Below are 12,290 nucleotides of genomic sequence, written 5' to 3'. Positions count from 1 at the left end.
ATAGGCTACCAACTCTAACGTGATACATAAGAAAGACGAGCTCTAGAAGGGACTACTCCACTCACGCAGCTAAATATAAACTTCCCTCAGAAAATGGGAAACAAAACACACAGAATAGAATATAAGGGACTGCAAATATCATCACACTGTTGCGGCATGCAATCCGATCCAACCAACATACCCATGGAGGCGTGCCACCCGATCCACACATAAAATTCACATAAGGAGATACGCATCGAGCTAAATTGCTCACTACAACACAATACCGAACATCGATCACCAGCACGCTAAGTGCATAATACCATCCCTGAGGGGACATATAGCGCCATAAGCTAACAACTCAAGCACAACTGAAGTGCGATAAATGTTCTGAGACTAAAGAGCCATCCTGTTCACATAACATCATCGCTACGCGGAACCTCAACACATAAGAAATTCACCAAGCCGTTTCGCAACTCACACGGCACAATATAGCATTACATGAAATAGCCGACGAAGAAATAACATCCAACGTCCGAATACTCCTCCATAAGGAGAGCTATGCTGAAATGAACACATTCGGTCTGATATAGAGCCCATATTCATATTTAAATTCATCCACAGACCTCAAGCCGATTCTGATCGTACCGAACTAGGCCAATAATCTTTTCTAGGTCCATAATAATCCATTTTTCCCATAACACACACGAACAACCATCATAATCGAAGTAATCCTCCACAGTCTACAACCCAATAAATCGAGTGCCCTCCAGGCATAAATTCTCAAATCAACGATACCACTACAATCTCCATACTTGGTTTCAAACTCCAATCAATCAGTGACTACATGCCACACTTATAAAATCTTCCCGTGGAACACACTCCCACGACCTTCCATAATAGATAACAAGTCTGTATATCCATACCACCAGCCGCACTAACGCTGAAAAGCGATCAAGAATCCATAACCAGGATGCAAAGCCTCTTTCACAAAACACCGATCTCAGGTGACACTGAAGACAATGCCAGCTTACTCTAAACATTCAAATCCCTTTCATGCTCATCCGAGCTCGTGACATCCTTGTCGACACCAAGTCGCAACCTTGATCCTCACTTTCAAATTTCATACCGCTCACTGTACCTAATATGCCAATATACGATACTGCCAGAGTTTCATCATAACTCCTGAATCACTAATAGGGTAAAAACTTCATCATAAAACAATTTTTACTTAACTCATTCTGAGAGAACCATGGCAACACACGAGTAATATCTTCATGACTGTAGGATATGCAACCTTCAAGTAGTGGTCTAAGCCACCATAGCCCTTCCGGGATCCGCCTACACATAACATGCCATAATACTAGAATACTTTCGAATAAAATCAATTATGTTGGTCGACAAGCCTCACACGTACCATCACAAACCATTTGCATACTTTAATCACACTGAAGGAGCTGATCACTACCACCAATATGCCAATTCAGCTATGTCTAGCCAATCCAACCTCTTCAAATTTATCCTTAATTGCCTTTAAATAGTAGTATCTATCTTCAACACATAACACACTCAACCCGCACTCATCCCGATGGCCTTGTAACACGAGACCATGCTGCCTCAAATCCCACGAACCACTTCATACCTTCCTTGTGGGCATATTCGCATCTCGACTGGCACATCCATTTTGATAATTCTCTGCGAATCCGAAGTCCTTTTCTCCCTTTCCTCCCAAATGCTACACTGCAAGCCATAACATCTTAGAACAATTCTGAGCCTCTTATCATAAGCTGCTTCACAAGCTCGATTCTTAAACATACCGCGGGCTTGAACCCTTAGGCACCGCATTTTCAACCTCTGAATTCACGAGGACTGTTATTGAGAGTCACCCACTCTGGCATGGTCCCGAATATAATCAACTGCAAGGCTCCGCTAGCACATGTCCACCCTCTCAAAGAAGCACCCGGCCGAGTCACCTTCCTTGCAACTGACTTCTCCGTAGAGCATGATTCTCGAGTCTTCCCAAAGCTCGAACATGAATCGATGATGCCAATTATAGAACACATTCTTCAATTCCTTTGCTCAAATTACTACTAATGTTCTGTTTCCTTAGCCGAAACAACTTACCAATACGCCGATAACCCGAAACCTCACAAGAAGATAATCATACAACCCAATCGTAGGCGGTGGGACTCTCCCACTTAGCTTGAAGCCACCATTACGCAACTCTGGAATCCAACAAGGTTCTTTCTTCATTGTTAACATGATCTAGCACCACCAAACCGCCAAGCTCCTCGAAATCTTTCTGTAAACCATTTATGAATACTCTGGATCATTAACCACATTCACATGTCCGACCTCCTTACTAGATAGCCAGTAGGATTCCTTCGTAGAAGCTTCGCCAACCGCGCGACCGCTGATATGCTCACAGGAGATAACCCACCTGTGGAGATTACACGCCGACATCTTTCAACGCCGCTACACGAGGCACAATCACTACGTCATTCATAACCCATCAAGAGCCCGTGCTCACTTACCAATTGTACTAGTCCGCTCACTTCTTAGGGACATCAACTAGATGTGCGACAATATCTTCCAATTCAAAGTTATGTTGTATCCTTCTTCATATCAAGCCGCTCCTTTCCGTCATATCAAATCTCCCGCCGTTATGCTAGCCCATATTTTCAAATTAAGTCTGTAGACTCAATCACCGTCCACTAAAATTCCCAAATCACTCCAAAATTTCCTCAAGGAAGTAGTTATCCTACCACTACATCCACGTGCTGCTCTACCACTCTCCCACTTTGGCCAAACCCTCTTTTTTAAGCAACTATTCGACTTCCGCTTCTTACACTTGGCCTTCTAGAAATTTAACCACCGCACGACACCTTCCACATGTCCTTCATAACCTTTGCTGCTCAACTGATGCCTTAGATCAAAAACCTAACTCAGTAGCTCTTGAGCCAATAGACCGCTACTGACTTCTAAACCTTTTCGAAGATCATCTTTCTCGAGCCGTCAGCATTAGAAATACACATTAATCCTGAACCACCGCACGATGAGGAATCAAGAAGGGAAGTACTCCTAACAGCCCTGTAGCCTCCTGAAGATAAGTACAGACGTCTCCGTACCGATCCGCGAGGCACTACTAGACTTGCTCATGACTCGTGAGACCTAAGGGAACCTAGTGCTCTGATACCATGTTGTCACGACCCAAAATCCACTAAGGGTCGTGATGGCGCCGGACACCATTGTCAGACAAGCCAACACTAAAGAACTAGGAACTTCTCATTTTAGATATTTCAGGATTCACTTCGTTTATACATCTAAACAACAAAGAATAAATTCCACTAACTCAGTAAGTATCCCGCCTAATCTCGAAGAAGTAGAGACGAGAGGTTGACTTCGACACTTACTAGGGGTCCAATAATGGTACATTAATAATAAGACAAATCGGGGAGCCATATAAACATGAATGTGATTCAATAGAGTGAAGCAAGTAAAAAATTCTTTCTTTTATATGAAAATTTCCAATTTTCTTTTTCATCAATTATACATATATTCTCAAGACGGGAAGAAGCAACGTCAACTTCAGCAAATTACAAGGCAAGCAATACAAGCATGCGCAATATATGCCGAGGACGTATGGCTCGATCCAACAATATCAAAACTGTGCACTGCCAGAGGGTCGAATGGCGCGAACCATAGATGCATCTATTTAATCTGCCGAGGCATTCGGCCCGTTCCACAGTAGATAAACACATTCAAATAGTCAAGTCAATAATTCATCAAGCGGCAATTATTCAGAAAAAGGCAAGTTTCTCTTTTAAAAGGCAAGAAATGATATCTATTCTTTTAGAAATTAATTTACACGTTCGATATGTTTAAGCATTTTTAAATTTTTCAACAAGGTTGCATTTATTACAAGTAAGCATGCTTCTGGGTCCTAAACTACCCGGACATAAGCATAATAGTAGCTACGCACGAACTCTCGTCACCTCGTGCGTACGTAGGCCCCACAATTAGCAGCACATGTTCAATTAATTCACCTATGGGGACAATTCCCTCTTACAAGGGTAGAAAGGAGACTCACATTGCTCCGAAGTTCCTTAACTGGCTTTTCACGCCCTTCCGAAGACTCAAATTGATGCACAACGCTCCAAAGCTAGTCAATAATTATACAAATCCATTAATATATGTTAAATTACTCATTACAATCCAATTTATAACAATTCCTAACCCCGATCGACAAGTTGACAAAATTGCCCTCGGGCCCACGCGCCCGGATTCCAAAATTTTTCGAAGAAAAGGTTTACCCATGACCTCACAAATTCAAATATATAATTTACTCTCAATTTCATGCCCAAAATCGTGGTCAAAATCCAAGAATACGAATTTTCTAGGTTTTCCCTCAAACCCCAAGTTTTCCACTAATTTTCATGCTCAAATCCGTAACAAAACCATGTATTTAACCTACAAGGGGTGAAATTAACTTACCTCATGTTTGAATGATGAAATCCCTCTCTTGGAGCTCTCCAAAATCCCCCAACTAGAGTAAAAAATGGAGGAAAATGGCCAAGACCCCCGATTTTAAAGAACCTTACTGCCTCCAGCAATACCGCACCTGCGGTCACACGACCGCTTCTGCGGTTCCGCAGGTGCGGCCACTCTACCGCTCCTGCGGTTTCTCTCCGGGCTCCCCTTTCCGCTTCTGCGCCTCAACACCCGCAGGTGCGATCCCGCTTCTGCGGCGAGATGACCGCATCTGCGGTCCTTCACCTCTAGCCCAAAATCGTATCTCCGGCAATTCTGGCCGCTTCTGCGGCTCCGCACCTGCGGCCAAATCCTCGCAGGTGCGGTTACACCAGATATCAGTTGCTTCAGCTATTCTCCCCAACTCCAATTCAATCCTTTAACCATCCGGAATCCACCCGAGGCTCCCGGGACCCCGTCCAATCATACAAACCAGTCCCATAACACATTACGGACTTGCTCGAGGCCTCAAATCACATCAAACATCACTAGAATCATGAATCGACCTCCAATCCAATCTTAATGAACTTTAGAACTTCAAACTTCTACATTCGATGCCGAAACCTATCAAATCACATCCGATTGATCTCAAATTTTGCACACAAGTCATATTCGACATTATGGACCTACTCCAACTTCCGGAATCGAAATCCGACCCCGATATCAAAAAGTTCACTTCCGGTCAAACTTCTCAAAAACCTTCAAACTTCTATCTCTGGCCAAATGACTCCAAAATGACCCACGGACCTCCGAATTCACTTCCGATCGTGCTCCCAACACCAGAATCACTATACGAAGCTATTACTATACTCGGAATCCCAAACGGACATTGATCACATTGAAATGCACCTTCACCCAAACTTATGAAATTCTTCCAAAAATGCTAATTTCCACAATATGTGCCAAAACGTTCCCGGGTCTTCCAAAACCTGATCCGGACATACGCCCAAGTCCGAAATCATCATACGAACCTGATGGAACCTTCGAATCCAGATTTCGCGGTCGTTTACTCGAAAATCAAATCTTAGTCAATTCTTTCAACTTAAAGCTTCCGAAATGAGAATTCTCTCTCCAAATCATCTCCGAACTTCCCGGAATTCAATTCCGACCATGCGTACAAGTCATAATACCTGAAATGAAGCTGCTCATGCCCTCAAACTGCTGAACGATGCGCTAGAGATCCAAACGAGTGGTCGGGTCGTTACAGATCATTTGCTAAAACTTCATAACAAAACATGCTGAAGTTTTGTAACGCAGTCTACAGTTTTGTCTTGAGTTTTATCCGAAACTTCAGTCTAAACAAGCTGAAGTTTTTTAGTTCATTTGCTAAAACTTCAGCTTAAACATGCTTAAATTTTTGTAGTGCAGTATATAATTTTCTAATGAATGTTTTCTAATGCATGCTGAAGTTATTTAGTTTAATTGCTAAAACTTCATACCCAAACATGCTGAAGTTTGTCTTGCAGTCTACAGTTTTGTCAAAAGTATTTTATTAAAGGGCACGATCGTCTTTTTAAAATGCTTTTAATAAAAAAATGGGTACGGATGCAAAAGAAAAAGCAAAATAGGTATAAATTAAAAAGGGACGACCAAATAGGGCGCCTTATGCAATTTTTGTTGCTCTAGCTCATAGTATGAAGGAACTTTGGCATTAAGTAAGAATTTCTTTAGAAAATGACCAATGAAGGTTTTTATAGAAAGCTTAAAGATGACATAATGAGTTTGTTAGGTTGGTTGTTATTTCAACAAATTGATGATTGAGGTTTGTTCTTTATAATATTTGGAACTCGTGTTTCAAATTTGTGCTTATTTTGAATAAATTTGGGCATTAAATCGTATGTTAGATTATTGAAATTCGAAAAACAAGTTATTTAAATCTTCGGGCCTTTTTCCACCTCCTCATTTCTTCTTCTTCTTCTTCTTCTTCTTCTTCTTCTTCTTCTTAATTGTAAAATGAATTTGTTAAATTTGTTGTTGTCTTGACAAACTGATAATTGTGATTTGTTCTTTATGATATTTAGAGGTTATATCTGAAATTTGATCTCACTTAGATTAGATTTAGGTATTGAATCGTATGTTGGATCATTGAAATTTAAAGAACACGTTTCTATTTTTAGATAATTTGCACTTCATATCTATTTGGCCTTAAGTGCATCTTAAATGTAATGTTTCACTTCAAACCTATTAGGCCTTAAATGCATGAAAAAATTTGTTGAACTTCAAATCTATTTGGCCTTAAGTGCATGAAAATATTTGTTGCACTTCAGACCCATTTTCCATTAAGCGCATGAAAACATTATTGCACTTCAAACATATTTGGCCTTAAATGTAATTTTTGCACTTTATACTTAATTAGTCTTTAGGTGCATTGCATGTCAAACTAAAATAGGCAGGCTTGTAATTGTTTATGCAAAATAGGTATAACTTCAACAAGCCTCAAAATTGGGTATAGATGCAAGGGATTTTTTCATTCCTATACACTATCGGAAACTTTATTACCCTAAATGTTCATGTTTAGTAAATTACCCTACCTACACAAGTTTTTGGATTCAAAATATATACATTTCACCTTAAAAGGCTCCCAATCCATTATTAGTGCCTTCAATTAAGGCTTCCTAATCCGAATCCTAACAGTGCAAATTTTCAATGGGGACCAAAAATTCTGGAATGGAGATTACGGAGCCATTGTTAGAGGAACCCTCCAAAATCCCCGATTCCAATTTGGACGATCCAGAAACTATTCCTTATTGGAAGGATTAGATCACGATTAGAGGCCTAGTGGTGAGTGCTGTGCTTGGGACTCTCTTCTGTATCATCACTCACAAACTCAATCTCACTGTTGGTATCATTCCTTCTCTCAATGTCGCTGCTGGTTTGTTGGGTTTTTTTCATCGTCAAATCATAGACCTATACTATCGGAGATCGCGTGGGGAGTGAGAGATGGAGTGTTGCAATCGGAAATCTATCGGAGATGGCGTCGAATCTGGATTCTGTCCAAAAGCTACTCGCGACGAAGACACCTTTGCCAAAGCGTCTCTCACCTCCCAGTTATATACAACTACAATATAATACCACTTAAATATAATTTTTATACAAATTTTATACAATATGTCTTTTATATATTTTATATCTAATTTATACATAGTAAAAACAAATTTCATGCAACTAATATATATTATACAACTTATNAGATAGCAGACGTCCCCCCTTTAAAAGGGGATGTTAGTACATAATGGAATAGTACTAGTATGTAAAGACTATATATCTTTTGTATATTTTGTATCTGATTTATACATAGTAAAAACAAATTTCATACAACTAATTATATATTATACAACTTATCTACAATTTTCATACATTATTTCTACTTAGTTATATACAACTACAATATCATACAACTTAAATATAATTTTTATACAATGTTGTTCAACTTTCATACAATAGTTAAATAAATAAAAGAAAAATATATAAACAACAGAGTACAATTTTTATACAATTTTACTATAATTTTACTACAATTTCTGCAGTATAATGTATGTCATGTCTTCTTCTTCTTCTTCGAGTTTCAATCTGAAATTCAGCCAAAACCAAGTCTAATCTTCACCAAAACCCCTCAAAATTGAGATATAAACTCCAAACCATATTCCCAATTATTTGCAACAACACCCAATCCAAACAAACAATGATTTTTGAAAATCCAAATTCGAATTCAAAGCTTCAAAGCTATTTAATGGCTGTCAATGGTGGAATTGCTACTCTCTTTTCCTTTGCTTTACATTACTGAAATTTGGGATTGAGAGATAAAGAGAGACGTAGAGAGAATTCTCAATTCTTTGCAACAACATCCAATCCAAACAAACAATGTTTTTTGAAAACCCAAATTCGAATTCAAAGCTTCAAAGCATTTTAATGGTTGTTAATGGTGGAATTGATGCTCTCTTGTGCAAGATACGTGAGGAGGGGGGGTGGGATGTGGAGAGAGAAATGTGGGGGAGTGGAAGATATGTTAGAGTAATTTTCGGACACTAATTATTATCATTAATTCCATTAAAATGTACATAAAGGGTAATTGAATATATAAAATGTAATTATAATAAAACTTGAGTAGGGAGGATAATATAGTTTCATATAGTGTATAGGAATATAAAAATTCCTAGATGCAAATACCCCTGGTGTCACGCGGTCCTATCACAATTACGGCCTGCCTCACTACGAATTTGGCCATTGCACAGGTCGAGCCTGTGAGCCCAGACCAATAACGAAAATATTTTGTGGATTTTCCTTTGGAATGTCCCAATGCCTCACCTTTTCTTTTTCTTTCTCCCGAACATCACCATTCACCACCACTGCCTAATGCCTCATCTTTGGCCTTCAAAAAATTGATATTTATTTTTCATTTTGTCTGATTCTCTCATCTATCACGAGTTCACGACCCAAAACGAGAAGGGAGAAAATTTGATAAGTTTGAAGCTCACCACAAAAGTAAAAGTTATAAGAAGAATATGAGTTAACATTAGCGTTATTGTTTTACATGCTAGCTCTTAAAATATATAGAAGTCAAACGATGACTTTATTTTATGTTTCTTATAAAAAAAATGCCTAAACACATTATTTCCAGATCTCGATGGATGTTGTTACATTTTCTTGACTTTCGTCACTCCTTTATTATTAATCACATTAATAGCTAGCTCTCACAATTATTAGAAACTCAATGAAAATTCTAAGTTAACCTTAAATCTACAATTATATGCTAATTATATACGATAAATTATTAGAATCTGAGGACATGCATTTTATTCGTCCCCGAATCCTGTATTTAGTAATTAAGCTGGATAAGAAGCATGTTGTTGGATTCTAGCATTTGGTATTGAGGATTGTTTCTCCACAATTTCTTCTTTCCTTGATCCATTCTCTGCTTGCTCAATATCTCCAGTATTTGAAGCTGCAATCTTATGTTCTCTTGATTTTCCCCATAGTACACTATATAGTCCACCAACAAGCAATATTCCTCCTAAAATACTGCAAGCAAGAAAAAGTGTCAGCCCTGTATGTGAGTGAGCGTGTCGAAGACATAATAATTAATTTATTACGAGTGTAGACTCTCTAAGCTTAAATTTTAAATGAGATTGTCACACAGTTTACCATGGCTAATTTTTGTTCCATTGGCTCATTTTATGCGACTTGGTGTTTAATATCAATTCCAGAATAACGACGGGGTATTATCACTTTTAGCCCGCGCCAGAAACTATTTATATCTGATAGCTGAAAAAGTGTATAAAACTTGTATAATTTTTGTATATAACATACAGAATGTACATATATACAAAAAATATACAAATTTTATACATTTTTTCGGCTATTATTTTTACATGACTATTCAGTGTCATTTTTCCAATAACAACAGGAAAAGGGAAAACAAATAATATTACCTTCCCAAACTAATGATCTCTCCAAAAAGCACAGCAGAAGATGCAATTGTAAAGATCAAGGCCAAGGGTGTAGTCATGGCCAAATAAACTGGCCCTTTCTTCTCAACAACCCATGCTTGTAAGTAAAATGTAACCCCAGTCACCACTATTCCCTGCCAAATTTATGAAACTAGTCAGCTAATTATTTAAAATATAAATTTAAGCTATACATATGTTCTTATTCAGACCCCAAGTAAAAAAGGTTACGAATGACAGATCACTTTTTCACATATGTAAAGGGTTACAAGAAAATAGCAAATTATTTTAAAATTATTTTTAAATATATAGTACTATATGATTTTGGTTTCACAAACCTCTTGTCTTATGACAATGAATAAATGTCTTGGAGCATTCAATGGTTTGCACAATCATGGAATCAACTTTTTTCCTCTTCTTTTTAACTTTTGTAGTACTTATTGCCTTGTATCTTTAATTTTCATCTTTCACTTTTAATAATAATTTAAAGTATGTCCGTCTAATAAGCAAACATAAATGTTAAAAAGTTAGGCGGAATTTGACTTACACAATAGGCAACAGAGAGCAGTCTAACATTCCATCCAAGTCTCCACTCAGATGGATCTCTAGCTAGAGCTATTGCAAAAACAAATGCCTGAATTGTGCTCATGAAGCATTGTAGAGTTGTACATAGTAGCTTTGAAGGGTAACTCTTGAGGATACGGTTCTGCCAAAAATATATAACGCGTTACAAGACATAAAACAACAACAAATTAAATTCAGTGTAATCACAAGTCTGAAAAAGGAAGTATATATGCTGACCTTAAAAGAAATGTATTAAACAAATTGAAGGAACAGTCTAGTTTACATCCACTACCAAGTGTGTTATATTTTAACACAATTTGTAATAACAAGTACTCATTGATAACAAATATAATATGACAATCTAAAAGATTAACATGTTAAATTACATTCATGGTTCAAAAGGTTTTACCAGAAGAATAAATATATAGTGTGTGTCGAGGGGAGCATCTAGCATGAAAGCTACGTACGGGTTCGTAACTGAAATTAATAATGCATTTTGTATGTGTGTCCAGGGGCGCATCGAGCATGAAAGCTACGTTCGGATTCACACGAACCCTTAGTAGCTTTCTTCCAGATCTTGTATATGTATTAAGAAGTTGGTCAAAATTTAATTGTAAACTTGATTATTATGATATTAACTTGAGATAGTTGTAAGTACCTGCATAACAAGCCAGGTAGCCCATAATGCATTAGCAAGCAACATAAGAAAGACACCCTTGATCCATGAATTGCCAGAAGCAGCAGTGTTTTGTACTTCCCCCTTATAGCTGAATAGATGGTGATGCAGCAGAAGTTTCAAGGTTGGTCCCTTAAAGAAAGCAATGGTTAAAGCTCCTCCTGCACACAACACTATGCCCATAACCTTTGCAATCCCTGCCCTTGTCCTCATTTTCGCCGTCTCCATTCTGCATATGCAATTGCAAATTAAATATTGTACAACTGTTGATATACAAATTATTAATTTCATAAACATATTATGGATGGCCACTCCTTATTAGATGAACATAAATAAGTGAATCACATAAAATTAGCTTTTATTGTATAGATGTCCACGCGAACAGAGGCAGATCTAGAATTTTAAGATTATGAGTTCCTTTCCTACAACGTTCTCAAGTTAATATACATGATAACTAGACCAACCAAGTGGATTCCAAGCTAAATATTCTTATACTCCCTCCGTTCACTTTTACTTGGCACGTTTTGACTTTTCACGCCGAAATAATAAATGAAGTGCATAATTTACCATGATACCCATATTAACTGATGCATATTTTATTGGATTTGAGAAAATGATTTGAAATGAGTAATAAATACTGTGGGTATAACACGATTTTTTTTTGTCTTCTGTTGATATGCGTAAAGTGACAAGTAAAAATAAAAATCTATTTTAGTATACCTGCCAAGTAAAAGTGAATGGAAAAAGTACTTTTAATGAATTTTTTAGTAAGAATACAGAATTTATGTAAAAATTACTAGTTCACATGAACACGTAACATTTGACTAGATACACAACGACACGTAATTTTGTTTACGCTATTACTATATTTAACCTGGATCTTACTTTCCTCAAATAGAGCAAAGAAGTAAGAGAAACAAATTCTCAGCATTGGGAAGTCAAACACTTCATCCTTCTATTTCCTTATCCTTGACCGTTAAACTAATTCATATCCATTCGATTAAATGAACCTACAGTCAATAAATTGGAGGGATGTGGTACAGATAACATAATAAACAAGCCTATATAAAGACGATTCTGTTTATCCATATCTCTAT

General features: G+C 37.5%; 1 protein-coding gene across 1 annotated transcript in view; it reads right to left on the bottom strand.

Annotated features, from left to right (window-relative positions):
* Positions 1-9,056: 9,056 nt before the first annotated feature.
* Positions 9,057-12,290, bottom strand: part of LOC109208125 (WAT1-related protein At5g64700-like) — a 6,302-nt gene continuing 3,068 nt past the window's right edge. The window contains exons 4-7 of the mRNA XM_019371166.1: positions 11,176-11,422; positions 10,501-10,659; positions 9,939-10,090; positions 9,057-9,528 (exon numbers count right to left, since the gene is read on the bottom strand). Coding sequence (XP_019226711.1) covers positions 9,333-9,528; positions 9,939-10,090; positions 10,501-10,659; positions 11,176-11,422 — 754 coding nt within the window. The 3' untranslated portion in view covers positions 9,057-9,332. The remainder of the gene's footprint in view (positions 9,529-9,938; positions 10,091-10,500; positions 10,660-11,175; positions 11,423-12,290) is intronic.

This window comes from Nicotiana attenuata, unplaced genomic scaffold (assembly GCF_001879085.1).
Source record: "Nicotiana attenuata strain UT unplaced genomic scaffold, NIATTr2, whole genome shotgun sequence".
In the NCBI taxonomy this organism is placed as follows: Eukaryota; Viridiplantae; Streptophyta; class Magnoliopsida; order Solanales; family Solanaceae; genus Nicotiana; species Nicotiana attenuata.
This window is presented reverse-complemented; position numbering and strand designations above follow the sequence as displayed.